General features: G+C 33.3%; 1 protein-coding gene and 18 non-coding genes across 19 annotated transcripts; 1 reads left to right on the top strand and 18 right to left on the bottom strand.

Moving 5' to 3' along the window:
- Positions 1-15: 15 nt before the first annotated feature.
- On the top strand, positions 16-3972 carry LOC116000326. The gene is made up of 9 exons (XM_031240397.1): positions 16-359; positions 852-929; positions 1016-1486; positions 1784-1919; positions 2055-2217; positions 2371-2499; positions 2604-2798; positions 2936-3058; positions 3150-3972. Exons 1-9 carry the CDS (start codon positions 185-187, stop codon positions 3240-3242), a joined length of 1563 nt encoding a protein of 520 aa, XP_031096257.1. The 5' UTR covers positions 16-184; the 3' UTR covers positions 3243-3972.
- Positions 3973-6552: 2580 nt separating this feature from the next.
- TRNAL-UAG lies at positions 6553-6632 on the bottom strand. Its single transcript has one exon. It is a non-coding gene; the product is annotated as a tRNA-Leu (tRNA).
- A 295-nt stretch (positions 6633-6927) lies between these two features.
- TRNAL-UAG lies at positions 6928-7007 on the bottom strand. The gene has a single exon. It is a non-coding gene; the product is annotated as a tRNA-Leu (tRNA).
- A 295-nt stretch (positions 7008-7302) lies between these two features.
- On the bottom strand, positions 7303-7382 carry TRNAL-UAG. The gene has a single exon. It is a non-coding gene; the product is annotated as a tRNA-Leu (tRNA).
- A 295-nt stretch (positions 7383-7677) lies between these two features.
- On the bottom strand, positions 7678-7757 carry TRNAL-UAG. Its single transcript has one exon. It is a non-coding gene; the product is annotated as a tRNA-Leu (tRNA).
- A 341-nt stretch (positions 7758-8098) lies between these two features.
- TRNAL-UAG lies at positions 8099-8178 on the bottom strand. Its single transcript has one exon. It is a non-coding gene; the product is annotated as a tRNA-Leu (tRNA).
- Positions 8179-8515: 337 nt separating this feature from the next.
- On the bottom strand, positions 8516-8595 carry TRNAL-UAG. The gene has a single exon. It is a non-coding gene; the product is annotated as a tRNA-Leu (tRNA).
- A 295-nt stretch (positions 8596-8890) lies between these two features.
- On the bottom strand, positions 8891-8970 carry TRNAL-UAG. The gene has a single exon. It is a non-coding gene; the product is annotated as a tRNA-Leu (tRNA).
- Positions 8971-9311: 341 nt separating this feature from the next.
- TRNAL-UAG lies at positions 9312-9391 on the bottom strand. Its single transcript has one exon. It is a non-coding gene; the product is annotated as a tRNA-Leu (tRNA).
- Positions 9392-9729: 338 nt separating this feature from the next.
- On the bottom strand, positions 9730-9809 carry TRNAL-UAG. The gene has a single exon. It is a non-coding gene; the product is annotated as a tRNA-Leu (tRNA).
- Positions 9810-10150: 341 nt separating this feature from the next.
- TRNAL-UAG lies at positions 10151-10230 on the bottom strand. The gene has a single exon. It is a non-coding gene; the product is annotated as a tRNA-Leu (tRNA).
- A 337-nt stretch (positions 10231-10567) lies between these two features.
- On the bottom strand, positions 10568-10647 carry TRNAL-UAG. The gene has a single exon. It is a non-coding gene; the product is annotated as a tRNA-Leu (tRNA).
- A 758-nt stretch (positions 10648-11405) lies between these two features.
- TRNAL-UAG lies at positions 11406-11485 on the bottom strand. The gene has a single exon. It is a non-coding gene; the product is annotated as a tRNA-Leu (tRNA).
- Positions 11486-11780: 295 nt separating this feature from the next.
- TRNAL-UAG lies at positions 11781-11860 on the bottom strand. Its single transcript has one exon. It is a non-coding gene; the product is annotated as a tRNA-Leu (tRNA).
- A 637-nt stretch (positions 11861-12497) lies between these two features.
- On the bottom strand, positions 12498-12577 carry TRNAL-UAG. The gene has a single exon. It is a non-coding gene; the product is annotated as a tRNA-Leu (tRNA).
- Positions 12578-13752: 1175 nt separating this feature from the next.
- TRNAL-UAG lies at positions 13753-13832 on the bottom strand. The gene has a single exon. It is a non-coding gene; the product is annotated as a tRNA-Leu (tRNA).
- Positions 13833-14168: 336 nt separating this feature from the next.
- On the bottom strand, positions 14169-14248 carry TRNAL-UAG. Its single transcript has one exon. It is a non-coding gene; the product is annotated as a tRNA-Leu (tRNA).
- A 384-nt stretch (positions 14249-14632) lies between these two features.
- Positions 14633-14712, bottom strand: TRNAL-UAG. Its single transcript has one exon. It is a non-coding gene; the product is annotated as a tRNA-Leu (tRNA).
- A 305-nt stretch (positions 14713-15017) lies between these two features.
- On the bottom strand, positions 15018-15097 carry TRNAL-UAG. The gene has a single exon. It is a non-coding gene; the product is annotated as a tRNA-Leu (tRNA).
- Between the last annotated feature and the right edge of the window lie 343 nt (positions 15098-15440).

The raw sequence follows: 15440 nt of genomic DNA, 5'->3' as shown, positions 1-15440 counted from the left end.
TTTTGTTGCTTGTTCCTCGATGCAATTTCCTCTGCGATCCCATATGATATGATATCAGATTATCAGATATAATTTTGATATTAGTGGTTTGTTACTGTTCCAGAAGCTGCTTTCCCTTTCCCCACTGCACTTATATATAAGTGATTGATTGATCATTCAATTCCACTCTCGTGGAAGATAGAGAATGGGAGCTTCTGGGTCGACTCCGAGAGGTTGTGCGGGATTTGGTTGCCTGAATCTTCGCAAGCCACGGCGGCGGCGGAGGGTGGCGAGGGGCCGCTCTTTGTCCAACAATAAGCTCAGCAAAGTGGAGCCTTCCGGTTCCGCGAATTCGTCTTATTGCAATCCAACATTCCAAGGTACTATGACTCTATGAGTCGAGTCAGATTATTGTTAACTCGATTTCAACTATTTTTGGCGAATACTGTGGCTTGAATTAGGTTTCTTTGTTCACCTTTTTTTTTTTTTTTTTTTTTTTTTTTTTTTTGGATTCATGGTTGACATAAAGTAGGTTACGATTTCATTTCTTGTAGTATTCTGCTAAGCCTTGGTCTGTGTGAGCTTAGCTCTGTATCTTGGGAAATTACTCCTTATTTGGTTCACATATATTCCTAACTCCTAAGCAAAATTGAAATAATCATGGTTAATTGGTTGTTAAAGGCTTTGTTTTTTATTTAAAAATATCGTAAAATTTGTTGTTCTATGATTTGAATCACTTGTTAGGGCTGCAAGATTTGTTGTGCCATATTGTTACTGCTCATTGGTTTCTGCAATTCATCTCTTAAGGATATTAGGAATATTACTATTGTTTTGATATAAAATTCTTAGCATTATGTTGTTATACTTGACAGGAAACAACGAATCGTGGTTTGACCCGGAGACAGGAGGTTGTTCTGATGGTGATGATGATTTCTATAGTGTTCAGGATGGTAAATTCTTAGGGTGACTGTTGATTGTTTGCCAACAACCTAGCAAAATTGGCAGTTGATTTTAGTTATGTCTTGAAAATGTGCAGTTCTTTCACAGAGTGGAGGTGGATCTATGTCAACAGCTGTTTCTCCGAGATTTGCTGATCTTGCATACTATAATGGAGATTCTTTTGCTGACGCAAAACCATGTGAAATATCAGTTGGATCTTCAGATGCAAACCCTGTCAAGGAGGTTGCTGTCCAAGAAAAAACTTCAAATGATTCTCATCTGATTTCATGTGACCCTCCTAAGGAGGATAAGGATTTGGACCATGTAAATAAAGACTCTAACCAACAGATTGGTCAAAGTGACAGTCCTGGCAAAAGAGTTGAAACAGAAACATTTCATAGTTGTGGAATTCTGCAGAATAGATGTATGTCTTGTCTTGCTTGCACTGCCTCCCCAGGTGAAAAGAGAAAAACTCTAGTCCCAACTTCACCAGGCACTAAAAGAAAATCTTCTTTCACCCACAAGTTTTCTTTCAAGTGGCGAGAATCCCTGGAAAGTCATTCGTTATGTAAGTGCTACTATATTTTTTGGTTCCCTTATTAATGAAATATGTTTAGCAAAACTTGATCCCCTAGAAAATATGGCAGCTACCCTTGATTTCAGTTTCTTGATGAAGCTAAGTTATCTGGCATACAATGTGGGAATGAAATGAATGTATACATTGTGTACTCTAACCATTGAAACAGAGTGTTACATTTGGCGTTTTGGTGTTCTAATAATTCCTTGATGAGTTATTATGTTCTACCTTCTCAAATCACAATGATTTCATTTACTAATATGTTTAAAAACTTGTTCACCATCACAGTGCCTCCAAATGCTGTTTTACGAAGACCAATAGCTGGTTCTCAAGTTCCATGTTCCCCACTGGAAAAGAACATTTCTGAATGTTGGTCATCAATTGAACCGAACACCTTCAAAGTCCGAGGTCTGAGTTACATTAGGTAAGAGGATTTCATTTGCTTGATTGGCTTCTGGTTCTGACAAGAAAAAGTTGTAGTCTATGATTTGAATGTTAAATCCCAATGAATTTGGTCTTACTAAATGCTATGCCCTTATCTGACTTCTATTCTTTGCAGGGATAAGAAGAAAGAATCTGCACCAAATTCTGCTGCATTTTATCCTTTTGGTGTTGATGTGTTCTTATCACCACGGAAGATCAATCACATCGCACGTTTTGTGGAACTTCCAGCCATTGATTCATCAGGAGAGATCCCTCCCATACTTATTGTAAATCTTCAGGTACTCTATACTTTGTTTTCACTAGATTGTCTTTTCAGAACAGGAGGCTTTTTACAAGAATATAGAAACAGTCAACACATACCATAAAAAACTCATCTGGATGCAGTATTTCAAAAGTATTCTGTACTAATATATCATGATCTTTCTTTGCAGATCCCTTTGTACTCTGCTGCAATCTTTCAAAATGAATATGATGGGGAAGGAGTGAGTTTCGTTTTCTATTTCAAACTTTCAGAAAATTACTCAAAAGAACTTCCAGTCCATTTTCAAGAAAATATCAGGGTAAGTTGGATTGTAACATTTATAATCTGCTGTTGTAGCCATAATAAATTAGAATGAAATTCTCATTTGTTGTTTTTTCTTTCTCCATGCATTCTATCAAACAGAAGCTGATCCATGATGAAAAAGAAAAGATTAAAGGATTTCCGATTGATACAAGCGCACCCTTCAGAGAAAGATTGAAAATCCTAGGTCGAGTGGTTAATATAGAGGACCTTCATTTAAGTGCAACAGAAAAGAAGCTCATGAATGCCTATAATGAAAAACCTGTTCTCTCGCGTCCTCAACATGAATTTTACCTGGTGAGTTGATGCAAGAGTCTTTTGCATGTAGACTGGGTAGGATTGTTTCACAATTCAATTCAGTGATGGAAACTTAACTTTAACATGGAAATTCTTCAGATAGTACTTACTAATATGGATTATGGCAACTGTTGCAGGACAAAAACTACTTGGAGATTGATTTGGACATTCACAGGTTCAGTTACATTGCCAGGAAAGGCTTTGAAACATTCCATGACAGAGTGAAGAACTTTGTCTTGGATTTTGGTCTGACAATTCAGGTAGCTATTAAGTATTAACATCCCTGGGCCTGGGCAGGTGATAATTCATTCTCCGGGCGCACAACTAATGTACCTTAAAACTTTGATGCAGGGAAACAAGGCAGAGGATTTGCCTGAGCACCTGTTATGTTGCCTAAGATTGAAAGAAATCGACTATAGTAAATATTGCCAACTGGAGATATGAATGAACCACCCAAATTTAAGATGACCTAAAGGATGACAATCTACATGGGAAACAACCGCTCACCTATTATTCATTTGTTCATTTCTTCTCTTTTCCAAACTTCCTTCCTTTTTGCGTTACAAGAATTAGCGCATATTCGGTAATGTAATTGTGCTGGAATTCATGAAATCAATGATGAAATTAATAAAAATTCATTTTATTTTTTCGGGACAACAAGGGGGTTGTTGGTTTAGGATGTATGAACCTTTCCACAACGCCCAAAAAGTGTGATGAAACCACAGGTGATGGCCTTGGTGTGTGATCTGGAAGGCGGCAGAGGCGCAACCGGGGGACTCGCATTCGTCTCCTCCGCTGCTGCTGCAGCCACTCTTGCATTTGCATGGGAGACAATATCTTTGCAATTGTATCGTTCTTGTTGAGCCCTTTCCCGGGGATGGGGAAGGGGAAGCTGCGATCCCCCACCGGCCTTCAGCTCCGGCCCATAAACGACCTTCTCCCAAATGCGGCCGGAGGATCCCTGTCGCCGGAATGAGTACGATGATCTTTGCAATGTTGTCATGTCATGGATAGGATGGATTATAGGATAGATAGATAGATGCTATTATCTTATCTAATCTAAATCTAATTCTAATCTATCATGTAACTAACATAATACTTTCCTTTGGCTATTTCTGTTGGAGGCATTTTCATTTTGTGCTATCTATTTCTCTATAATACTTGCACTGCCAAATTTGTAAGATAAAACATCCCAAATGTTTTGCCGAGATAAGCGAGCAGTTTTCTCAAAATAAACACTTGGACACAATTCATATTCAGATTTTTGAGGAGATGGAGACAACAAATCACCCTATCCGCTAGCCGCTAGCTGCTTCATTAATAATAATAATAATAATAATAATATTATTATTATTATTATTATTATTATTATTATTTGTGAATGTGATAAAGAATATACATCCAAATCTCTATTCTAAGAAGCCTCTAATAACTTCAATTAGATAAAAGCGAGAGTCTCTATTAGACTTACATTGCAAAATCGTCATAATTGCAACCAGCAAGTCACTCTTCATTTCCACCACTTTATAGCATTTTAGGCATTGTTGAGGAAAATGATGAGATTAAGATAGTTAAAGCGGTGATGGTTAGATAGGAAATGACGAATAGAATTTTGAAAAAGTTGTTTGATTAGAAATAGGAAATGACGAATAGAATTTTGAAAAAGTTGTTTGATTAGAAAACTATTAGTGCCAGTGAGATTGAAATTGTCGAATAACAAATATGAATATTTAAATAAAAATATGCATATTGTATATAAATAATAATTAGTTATTATGTTATGTTTATTTTGTGTGTGTTCATGTGATCAATATATTTTTAAAAAGAATATATAATAAATAACATTAATATTAATTAATAATAACAACAAAAAGATTACAAAAATTAATTGTTGATGGGTATCAAATCAACTAACAACCAAAAAAAGATGAACTCTCCCACCTAAAGAGAGGGAGAGCTTCCTCTTAAGACTTTAAGCTCTAGTAAAGGAAAGCTCTCTCATCATGGAGAGCTAAACCCCCTTAAAATACATTTTATTTTTATAATTATATTAATCGTGTTATACTTCGTTCTTCCATTTTGTTTTATGAGTTAGAAGATAAAATTTGTTTAATTAATAAATAGTAAACAAGACAAGATAGAAAATATGAAACATAAAAAATATTCGATTAATAATGAATTAGTGTGGAAAGCTTCTCCAAATGGGACTTATTCGTTATGCGGCATGCAATGCATAACATAGTTGTTTTCTAAAAGGTTGATTTCAGTGATAAGATTTGTGTGCAAGGATATCCTTACACTAGATATCATCTCGATGAAAGGACTAAAAGGGCGTCAAATAGTAGTTAGGTTGGTTAATCACAAAACGTGTCTAATGTTTGGAATCTAGTCCTAACAATTGATTTGAGATTTGTACAAGAACAAGTACGTAATATGTGCTAAACAAAGCAAGTAATTAACAAAGAATAGGTAAAAGGGGTTGAGGGGCTTGGACTAAGCCAAACTTTTGCCTAGATGCAATGGAGTGTCTTAGGATAGTGACTATGTAATGACTTAACAAGGATCAAGGAAGATGTTACAAGATGCCAATCTAATGCCATTCTCATGACCGTTCCAATTAGTATTGAATCTCATTCTCATTGCTATTCAATCTTAAGTGGAGTAATTTATCAAACACGTAACATTCAAATCTTCTTCTACTCTCCTTTTTCTCAAAGCACGCAAATTAAAATTGTGAGTAGTGTTGATAGTGTTGTCCCATTTTTATAGCAACAACATGCCTCCAAGAAGATTTATTTGCTTCACAAATGGAAGAACCATATATCTGCTACTTAAAAGATAATTAAGAGATCAAATATGTGATTTTCTTTAATCTTTGTTTTTATTTGTGAAAAAAGAAAAAAATTAAGGGATTTGCCTTAATTTTGTTGAACAAGAAATAATTTTTTTTAATAAAAAAAAAGCAGCAAACTTTATTAATAAAGTGAATCAGATCAATCTACACAAAAGACTAGTCTATAATTACTACGCGCGTGCCAAAAAAATCTAAAAGAAAGACAAAATACAAAAAAGATTCTAATGAATAAACAACGTTACAAGAGATGTCCAACTCTAACACAATTATGTGTATAGGGTCATAGGGATATAGAAAAATGAGAAAAGTTGTTTACACTTCTTAATATATACTCCGTAAGTAAGTACTTGAGTATCACTACTCGTAGTGTACCAAATGATGGTATAGTACTCAAAGATGGAAGGCGGGCTATGGATAATAAATTCTCATATCGTATTATTTTTTTTTTTGGGTAAAGTTTTTAAGTTTGGATTTCAACAAATAGTAGCGATGTGACGGTTGTGGGATTTGAACACACGCCCTTTTGGATCAGGGCCTAAATTTGGCACCTTAGACCACTCGGCCAAACCGTCCATATATCAATATAATAAAATTTATGTCAGTCCAACATGACAATTTTACTCTTAAATTGCATTGGAAGAGAATTAAATAGACATTTATTAGAAAATAATTCTACTTGTTTCAAATTTTGCACTATTTAATAAAATTTTATATTCAGTAAGCAACAATAAAATTTTCGATGTTCAAAACACTACTCGTACCAAATAATGGTATAGTAAAGAATTAGGCAAATATGGATAATAAATTCACATTCACATATCGTATTAATTTTATTTTTTTTCGAGTAAAGTTTCTAAGTTTGGATTTCAACGAATAGCAGAGATTATGTTTGCACACATGTGACGGCTGTGGGATTTGAACCCACGCCCTTTCGGACCAAAGCCTAAATCTGGAGCCTTAGACCACTCAGCCAAACCGTCCATATATCAATAAAATAAAATTTATGTCAGTCCAACATGACAATTTTAGACTTAAATTACACAGGAAGAGAATTAAATAGACATTTATTAGAAAAAAATTCTATTTGTTTCAAATTTTGCACTATTTAATTTGTCCAATATGATAATTTTATATTCAGTAAGCAACAATAAAATTTTCGATATTCAAAACACTACTCGTACCATTATTTAGAACTAGGCAAAGATGGAAAGCGGGCTATGGATAATAAATTCCCATATCATATTATATATAGCGGAGATTTTGTTTGCAAACATGTGACATTTGTGGGATTTGAACCCACGCCCTTTCGGACCAGATCCTAAATCTAGCGCCTTAGACCACTCGGCCAAACCGTCCATATATCAATATAATAAAATTTATGTTAGTCCAACATGACAATTTTAGTCTTAAATTGCATAGGAAGAGAATTAAATAGACATTTATTAGAAAATAATTCTACTTGTTTCAAATTTTGCACTATTTAATTTGTCCAATATGATAATTTTATATTCAGTAAGCAACAATAAAATTTTCGATATTCAAAACACTACTCGTACCATTATTTAGAACTAGGCAAAGATGGAAGGCGGGCTATGGATAATAAATTCCCATATCATATTATATATAGCGGAGATTATGTTTGCAAACATGTGACGGCTGTGGGATTTGAACCCACGCCCTTTCGGACCAGATCCTAAATCTAGCGCCTTAGACCACTCGGCCAAACCGTCCATATATCAATACAATAAAATTTATGTTAGTCCAACATGACAATTTTAGTCTTAAATTGCTTAGGAAAAGAATTAAATAGACATTTATTAGAAAATAATTCTACTTGTTTCAAATTTTGCACTATTTAATTTGTCCAATATGATAATTTTATATTCAGTAAGCAACAATAAAATTTTCGATATTCAAAACACTACTCGTACCATTATTTAGAACTAGGCAAAGATGGAAGGCGGGCTATGGATAATAAATTCCCATATCATATTATATATAGCGGAGATTATGTTTGCAAACATGTGACGGTTGTGGGATTTGAACCCACGCCCTTTCGGACCAGATCCTAAATCTAGCGCCTTAGACCACTCGGCCAAACCGTCCATATATCAATACAATAAAATTTATGTTAGTCCAACATGACAATTTTAGTCTTAAATTGCTTAGGAAAAGAATTAAATAGACATTTATTAGAAAATAATTCTACTTGTTTCAAATTTTGCACTATTTAATTTCTCCAATATGATAATTTTATATTCAGTAAGCAACAATAAAATTTTCGATATTCAAAACACTACTCGTACCAAATAATGGTATAGTACAGAACTAGGCAAAGATGGAAGGCGGGCTATAGATAATAAATTCCCGTATCGTATTATATTTTTTAGGTGAAGTTTCTAAGTTTGGATTTCAACAGATAACGGAGATTATGTTTGCAAATATGTGACGGCTGTGGGATTTGAACCCAAGCCCTTTCGGACCAGAGCCTAAATCTGGCGCCTTAGACCACTCGGCCAAACCATCCATATATCAATAAAATAAAATTTATGTCAGTCCAACATGACAATTTTAGTCTTAAATTACATAGGAAGAGATTTAAATAGACATTTATTAGAAAATAATTGTACTTGTTTCAAAATTTGCACTATTTAATTTGTCCAATATGATAATTTTACATTCCGTAAGAAACAATAAAATTTTCGATATTCAAAACACTACTCGGACCAAATAATGGTATAGTATAGAATTAGACAAATATGGATAATAAATTCACATTCACATATTGTATTAATTTTTTTTTTTGACTGAAGTTTTTAAGGTTGGATTTTAACGGATAGCGGAGATTATGTTTGCAAACATGTGACGGCTGTGGGATTTGAACCCACGCCCTTTCGGACCAGAGCCTAAATCTGGCGCCTTAGACCACTCGGCCAAACCGTCCATATATCAATATAATAAAATTTATGTTAGTCCAACATGACAACTTTAGTCTTAAATTGCATAGGAAGAGAATTAAATAGACATTTATTAGAAAATAATTCTACTTGTTTCAAATTTTGCACTATTTAATTTGTCCAATATGATAATTTTATATTCAGTAAGCAACAATAAAATTTTCGATATTCAAAACACTACTCGTACCATTATTTAGAACTAGGCAAAGATGGAAGGCGGGCTATGGATAATAAATTCCCATATCATATTATATATAGCGGAGATTATGTTTGCAAACATGTGACGGTTGTGGGATTTGAACCCACGCCCTTTCGGACCAGATCCTAAATCTAGCGCCTTAGACCACTCGGCCAAACCGTCCATATATCAATACAATAAAATTTATGTTAGTCCAACATGACAATTTTAGTCTTAAATTGCATAGGAAAAGAATTAAATAGACATTTATTAGAAAATAATTCTACTTGTTTCAAATTTTGCACTATTTAATTTCTCCAATATGATAATTTTATATTCAGTAAGCAACAATAAAATTTTCGATATTCAAAACACTACTCGTACCAAATAATGGTATAGTACAGAACTAGGCAAAGATGGAAGGCGGGCTATAGATAATAAATTCCCGTATCGTATTATATTTTTTAGGTGAAGTTTCTAAGTTTGGATTTCAACAGATAACGGAGATTATGTTTGCAAATATGTGACGGCTGTGGGATTTGAACCCAAGCCCTTTCGGACCAGAGCCTAAATCTGGCGCCTTAGACCACTCGGCCAAACCATCCATATATCAATAAAATAAAATTTATGTCAGTCCAACATGACAATTTTAGTCTTAAATTACATAGGAAGAGATTTAAATAGACATTTATTAGAAAATAATTGTACTTGTTTCAAATTTTGCACTATTTAATTTGTCCAATATGATAATTTTACATTCCGTAAGAAACAATAAAATTTTCGATATTCAAAACACTACTCGGACCAAATAATGGTATAGTATAGAATTAGACAAATATGGATAATAAATTCACATTCACATATTGTATTAATTTTTTTTTTTTGACTGAAGTTTTTAAGGTTGGATTTTAACGGATAGCGGAGATTATGTTTGCAAACATGTGACGGCTGTGGGATTTGAACCCACGCCCTTTCGGACCAGAGCCTAAATCTGGCGCCTTAGACCACTCGGCCAAACCGTCCATATATCAATATAATAAAATTTATGTTAGTCCAACATGACAACTTTAGTCTTAAATTGCATAGGAAGAGAATTAAATAGACATTTATTAGAAAATAATTCTACTTGTTTCAAATTTTGCACTATTTAATTTCTCCAATATGATAATTTTATATTCAGTAAGCAACAATAAAATTTTCGATATTCAAAACACTACTCGTACCAAATAATGGTATAGTACAGAACTAGGCAAAGATGGAAGGCGGGCTATAGATAATAAATTCCCGTATCGTATTATATTTTTTAGGTGAAGTTTCTAAGTTTGGATTTCAACAGATAACGGAGATTATGTTTGCAAATATGTGACGGCTGTGGGATTTGAACCCAAGCCCTTTCGGACCAGAGCCTAAATCTGGCGCCTTAGACCACTCGGCCAAACCATCCATATATCAATAAAATAAAATTTATGTCAGTCCAACATGACAATTTTAGTCTTAAATTACATAGGAAGAGATTTAAATAGACATTTATTAGAAAATAATTGTACTTGTTTCAAAATTTGCACTATTTAATTTGTCCAATATGATAATTTTACATTCCGTAAGAAACAATAAAATTTTCGATATTCAAAACACTACTCGGACCAAATAATGGTATAGTATAGAATTAGACAAATATGGATAATAAATTCACATTCACATATTGTATTAATTTTTTTTTTTGACTGAAGTTTTTAAGGTTGGATTTTAACGGATAGCGGAGATTATGTTTGCAAACATGTGACGGCTGTGGTATTTGAACCCACGCCCTTTCGGACCAGAGCCTAAATCTGGCGCCTTAGACCACTCGGCCAAACCGTCCATATATCAATATAATAAAATTTATGTTAGTCCAACATGACAACTTTAGTCTTAAATTGCATAGGAAGAGAATTAAATAGACATTTATTAGAAAATAATTCTACTTGTTTCAAATTTTGCACTATTTAATTTGTCCAATATGATAATTTTATATTCAGTAAGCAACAATAAAATTTTCGATATTCAAAACACTACTCGTACCAAATAATGGTATAGTACAGAACTAGGCAAAGATGGAAGGCGGGCTATAGATAATAAATTCCCGTATCGTATTATATTTTTTAGGTGAAGTTTCTAAGTTTGGATTTCAACAGATAACGGAGATTATGTTTGCAAATATGTGACGGCTGTGGGATTTGAACCCAATCCCTTTCGGACCAGAGCCTAAATCTGGCGCCTTAGACCACTCGGCCAAACCATCCATATATCAATAAAATAAAATTTATGTCAGTCCAACATGACAATTTTAGTCTTAAATTACATAGGAAGAGATTTAAATAGACATTTATTAGAAAATAATTGTACTTGTTTCAAAATTTGCACTATTTAATTTGTCCAATATGATAATTTTACATTCCGTAAGAAACAATAAAATTTTCGATATTCAAAACACTACTCGGACCAAATAATGGTATAGTATAGAATTAGACAAATATGGATAATAAATTCACATTCACATATTGTATTAATTTTTTTTTTTGACTGAAGTTTTTAAGGTTGGATTTTAACGGATAGCGGAGATTATGTTTGCAAACATGTGACGGCTGTGGGATTTGAACCCACGCCCTTTCGGACCAGAGCCTAAATCTGGCGCCTTAGACCACTCGGCCAAACCGTCCATATATCAATATAATAAAATTTATGTTAGTCCAACATGACAACTTTAGTCTTAAATTGCATAGGAAGAGAATTAAATAGACATTTATTAGAAAATAATTCTACTTGTTTCAAATTTTGCACTATTTAATTTGTCCAATATGATAATTTTATATTCAGTAAGCAACAATAAAATTTTCGATATTCAAAACACTACTCGTACCATTATTTAGAACTAGGCAAAGATGGAAGGCGGGCTATGGATAATAAATTCCCATATCGTATTATATATAGCAGAGATTTTGTTTGCAAACATGTGACGGCTGTGGGATTTGAACCCACGCCCTTTTGGACCAGAGCCTAAATCTGGCACCTTAGACCACTCGGCCAAACCGTCCATATATCAATATAATAAAATTTATGTCAGTCCAACATGACAACATTAGTCTTAAATTGCATAGGAAGAGAATTAAATAGACATTTATTAGAAAATAATTGTACTTGTTTCAAATTTTGCACTATTTAATTTGTCCAATATGATAATTTTATATTTAGTAAGCAACAATAAAATTTTCGATATTCAAAACACTACTCGGACCAAATAATGGCATAATAGATGTGACGGCTATGGGATTTGAACCCACGCCCTCTCAGACCAGAGCCTAAATTTGGCGCCTTAGACCACTCGGCCAAACCGTTCATACATCAATATAATAAAATTTATGTCAGTCCAACATGACAATTTTAGTCTTAAATTGCATAGGAAGAGAATTAAATAGACATTTATTAGAAAATAATTCTACTTGTTTCAAATTTTGCACTATTTAATTTCTCCAATATGATAATTTTATATTCAGTAAGCAACAATAAAATTTTCGATATTCAAAACACTACTCGGACCAAATAATGGTATAGTATAGAATTAGACAAATATGGATAATAAATTCACATTCACATATTGTATTAATTTTTTTTTGACTGAAGTTTTTAAGGTTGGATTTTAACGGATAGCGGAGATTATGTTTGCAAACATGTGACGGCTGTGGGATTTGAACCCACGCCCTTTCGGACCAGAGCCTAAATCTGGCGCCTTAGACCACTCGGCCAAACCATCCATATATCAATAAAATAAAATTTATGTCAGTCCAACATGACAATTTTAGTCTTAAATTACATAGGAAGAGATTTAAATAGACATTTATTAGAAAATAATTGTACTTGTTTCAAATTTTGCACTTTTTAATTTGTCCAATATGATAATTTTACATTCCGTAAGAAACAATAAAATTTTCGATATTCAAAACACTACTCGGACCAAATAATGGTATAGTATAGAATTAGACAAATATGGATAATAAATTCACATTCACATATTGTATTAATTTTTTTTTTTTGACTGAAGTTTTTAAGGTTGGATTTTAACGGATAGCGGAGATTATGTTTGCAAACATGTGACGGCTGTGGGATTTGAACCCACGCCCTTTCGGACCAGAGCCTAAATCTGGCGCCTTAGACCAACGGCCAAACCGTCCATATATCAATATAATAAAATTTATGTTAGTCCAACATGACAACTTTAGTCTTAAATTGCATAGGAAGAGAATTAAATAGACATTTATTAGAAAATAATTCTACTTGTTTCAAATTTTGCACTATTTAATTTGTCCAATATGATAATTTTATATTCAGTAAGCAACAATAAAATTTTCGATATTCAAAACACTACTCGTACCATTATTTAGAACTAGGCAAAGATGGAAGGCGGGCTATGGATAATAAATTCCCATATCATATTATATATAGCGGAGATTATGTTTGCAAACATGTGACGGTTGTGGGATTTGAACCCACGCCCTTTCAGACCAGATCCTAAATCTAGCGCCTTAGACCACTCGACCAAACGACCAGATCCTAAATCTAGCGCCTTAGACCACTCGACCAAACCGTCCATATATCAATACAATAAAATTTATGTTAGTCCAACATGACAATTTTAGTCTTAAATTGCATAGGAAAAGAATTAAATAGACATTTATTAGAAAATAATTCTACTTGTTTCAAATTTTGCACTATTTAATTTCTCCAATATGATAATTTTATATTCAGTAAGCAACAATAAAATTTTCGATATTCAAAACACTACTCGTACCAAATAATGGTATAGTACAGAACTAGGCAAAGATGGAAGGCGGGCTATAGATAATAAATTCCCGTATCGTATTATATTTTTTAGGTGAAGTTTCTAAGTTTGGATTTCAACAGATAACGGAGATTATGTTTGCAAATATGTGACGGCTGTGGGATTTGAACCCAAGCCCTTTCGGACCAGAGCCTAAATCTGGCGCCTTAGACCACTCGGCCAAACCATCCATATATCAATAAAATAAAATTTATGTCAGTCCAACATGACAATTTTAGTCTTAAATTACATAGGAAGAGATTTAAATAGACATTTATTAGAAAATAATTGTACTTGTTTCAAAATTTGCACTATTTAATTTGTCCAATATGATAATTTTACATTCCGTAAGAAACAATAAAATTTTCGATATTCAAAACACTACTCGGACCAAATAATGGTATAGTATAGAATTAGACAAATATGGATAATAAATTCACATTCACATATTGTATTAATTTTTTTTTTGACTGAAGTTTTTAAGGTTGGATTTTAACGGATAGCGGAGATTATGTTTGCAAACATGTGACGGCTGTGGGATTTGAACCCACGCCCTTTCGGACCAGAGCCTAAATCTGGCGCCTTAGACCACTCGGCCAAACCGTCCATATATCAATATAATAAAATTTATGTCAGTCCAACATGACAATTTTAGTCTTAAATTGCATAGGAAGAGAATTAAATAGACATTCATTAGAAAATAATTCTACTTGTTTCAAATGTTGCACTATTTAATTTGTCCAATATGATAATTTTATATTTAGTAAGCAACAATAAAATTTTCGATGTTCAAAACACTACTCGTACAAAATAATGGTATAGTAAAGAATTAGGAAAATATGGATAATAAATTCACATTCACATATCGTATTAATTTTATTTTTTTTCGAGTAAAGTTTCTAAGTTTGGATTTCAACGGATAGCGGAGATTATGTTTGCAAACATGTGACTGCTGTGGGATTTGAACCCACGCCCTTTCGGACCAGAGCCTAANGGCTGTGGGATTTGAACCCACGCCCTTTCGGACCAGAGCCTAAATCTGGCGCCTTAGACCACTCGGCCAAACCGTCCATATATCAATATAATAAAATTTATGTCTGTCCAACATGACAATTTTAGTCTTAAATTGCATAGGAAGAGAATTAAATAGACATTTATTAGAAAATAATTCTACTTGTTTCAAATGTTGCACTATTTAATTTGTCCAATATGATAATTTTATATTCAGTAAGCAACAATAAAATTTTCGATATTCAAAACACTACTCGGACCAAATAATGGTATAGTACAGAACTAGGCAAAGATGGAAGGCGGGCTATGGATAATAAATTCCCATATCATATTATATATAGCGGAGATTATGTTTGCAAACATGTGACGGCTGTGGGATTTGAACCCACGCCCTTTCGGACCAGAGCCTAAATCTGGCGCCTTAGACCACTCGGCCAAACCATCCATATATCAATATAATAAAATTTATGTTAGTCCAACATGTCAACTTTAGTCTTAAATTGCATAGGAAGAGAATTAAATAGACATTTATTAGAAAATAATTCTACTTGTTTCAAATTTTGCACTATTTAATTTGTCCAATATGATAATTTTATATTCAGTAAGCAAGAATAAAATTTTCGATATTCAAAACACTACTCGTACCATTATTTAGAACTAGGCAAAGATGGAAAGCGGGCTATGGATAATAAATTCCCATATCATATTATATATAGCGGAGATTTTGTTTGCAAACATGTGACATTTGTGGGATTTGAACCCACGCCCTTTCGGACCAGATCCTAAA

This window comes from Ipomoea triloba, chromosome 12 (assembly GCF_003576645.1).
Source record: "Ipomoea triloba cultivar NCNSP0323 chromosome 12, ASM357664v1".
Classification (NCBI taxonomy): domain Eukaryota; kingdom Viridiplantae; phylum Streptophyta; class Magnoliopsida; order Solanales; family Convolvulaceae; genus Ipomoea; species Ipomoea triloba.
Note: the sequence above shows the minus strand (reverse complement) of the source record. Positions and strands in the feature narration are given on the sequence as shown.

Bases quoted from the DNA above. Each gene is read 5' to 3' on its own strand.
- LOC116000326 (XM_031240397.1), top strand. From the start codon at position 185: ATGGGAGCTTCTGGGTCGACTCCGAGAGGTTGTGCGGGATTTGGTTGC. The intron at 1,920-2,054 runs GTAAGAGGATTT...TATTCTTTGCAG, and splicing joins CGAGGTCTGAGTTACATTAG to GGATAAGAAGAAAGAATCTG. The intron at 2,500-2,603 runs GTAAGTTGGATT...TCTATCAAACAG, and splicing joins ATTTTCAAGAAAATATCAGG to AAGCTGATCCATGATGAAAA.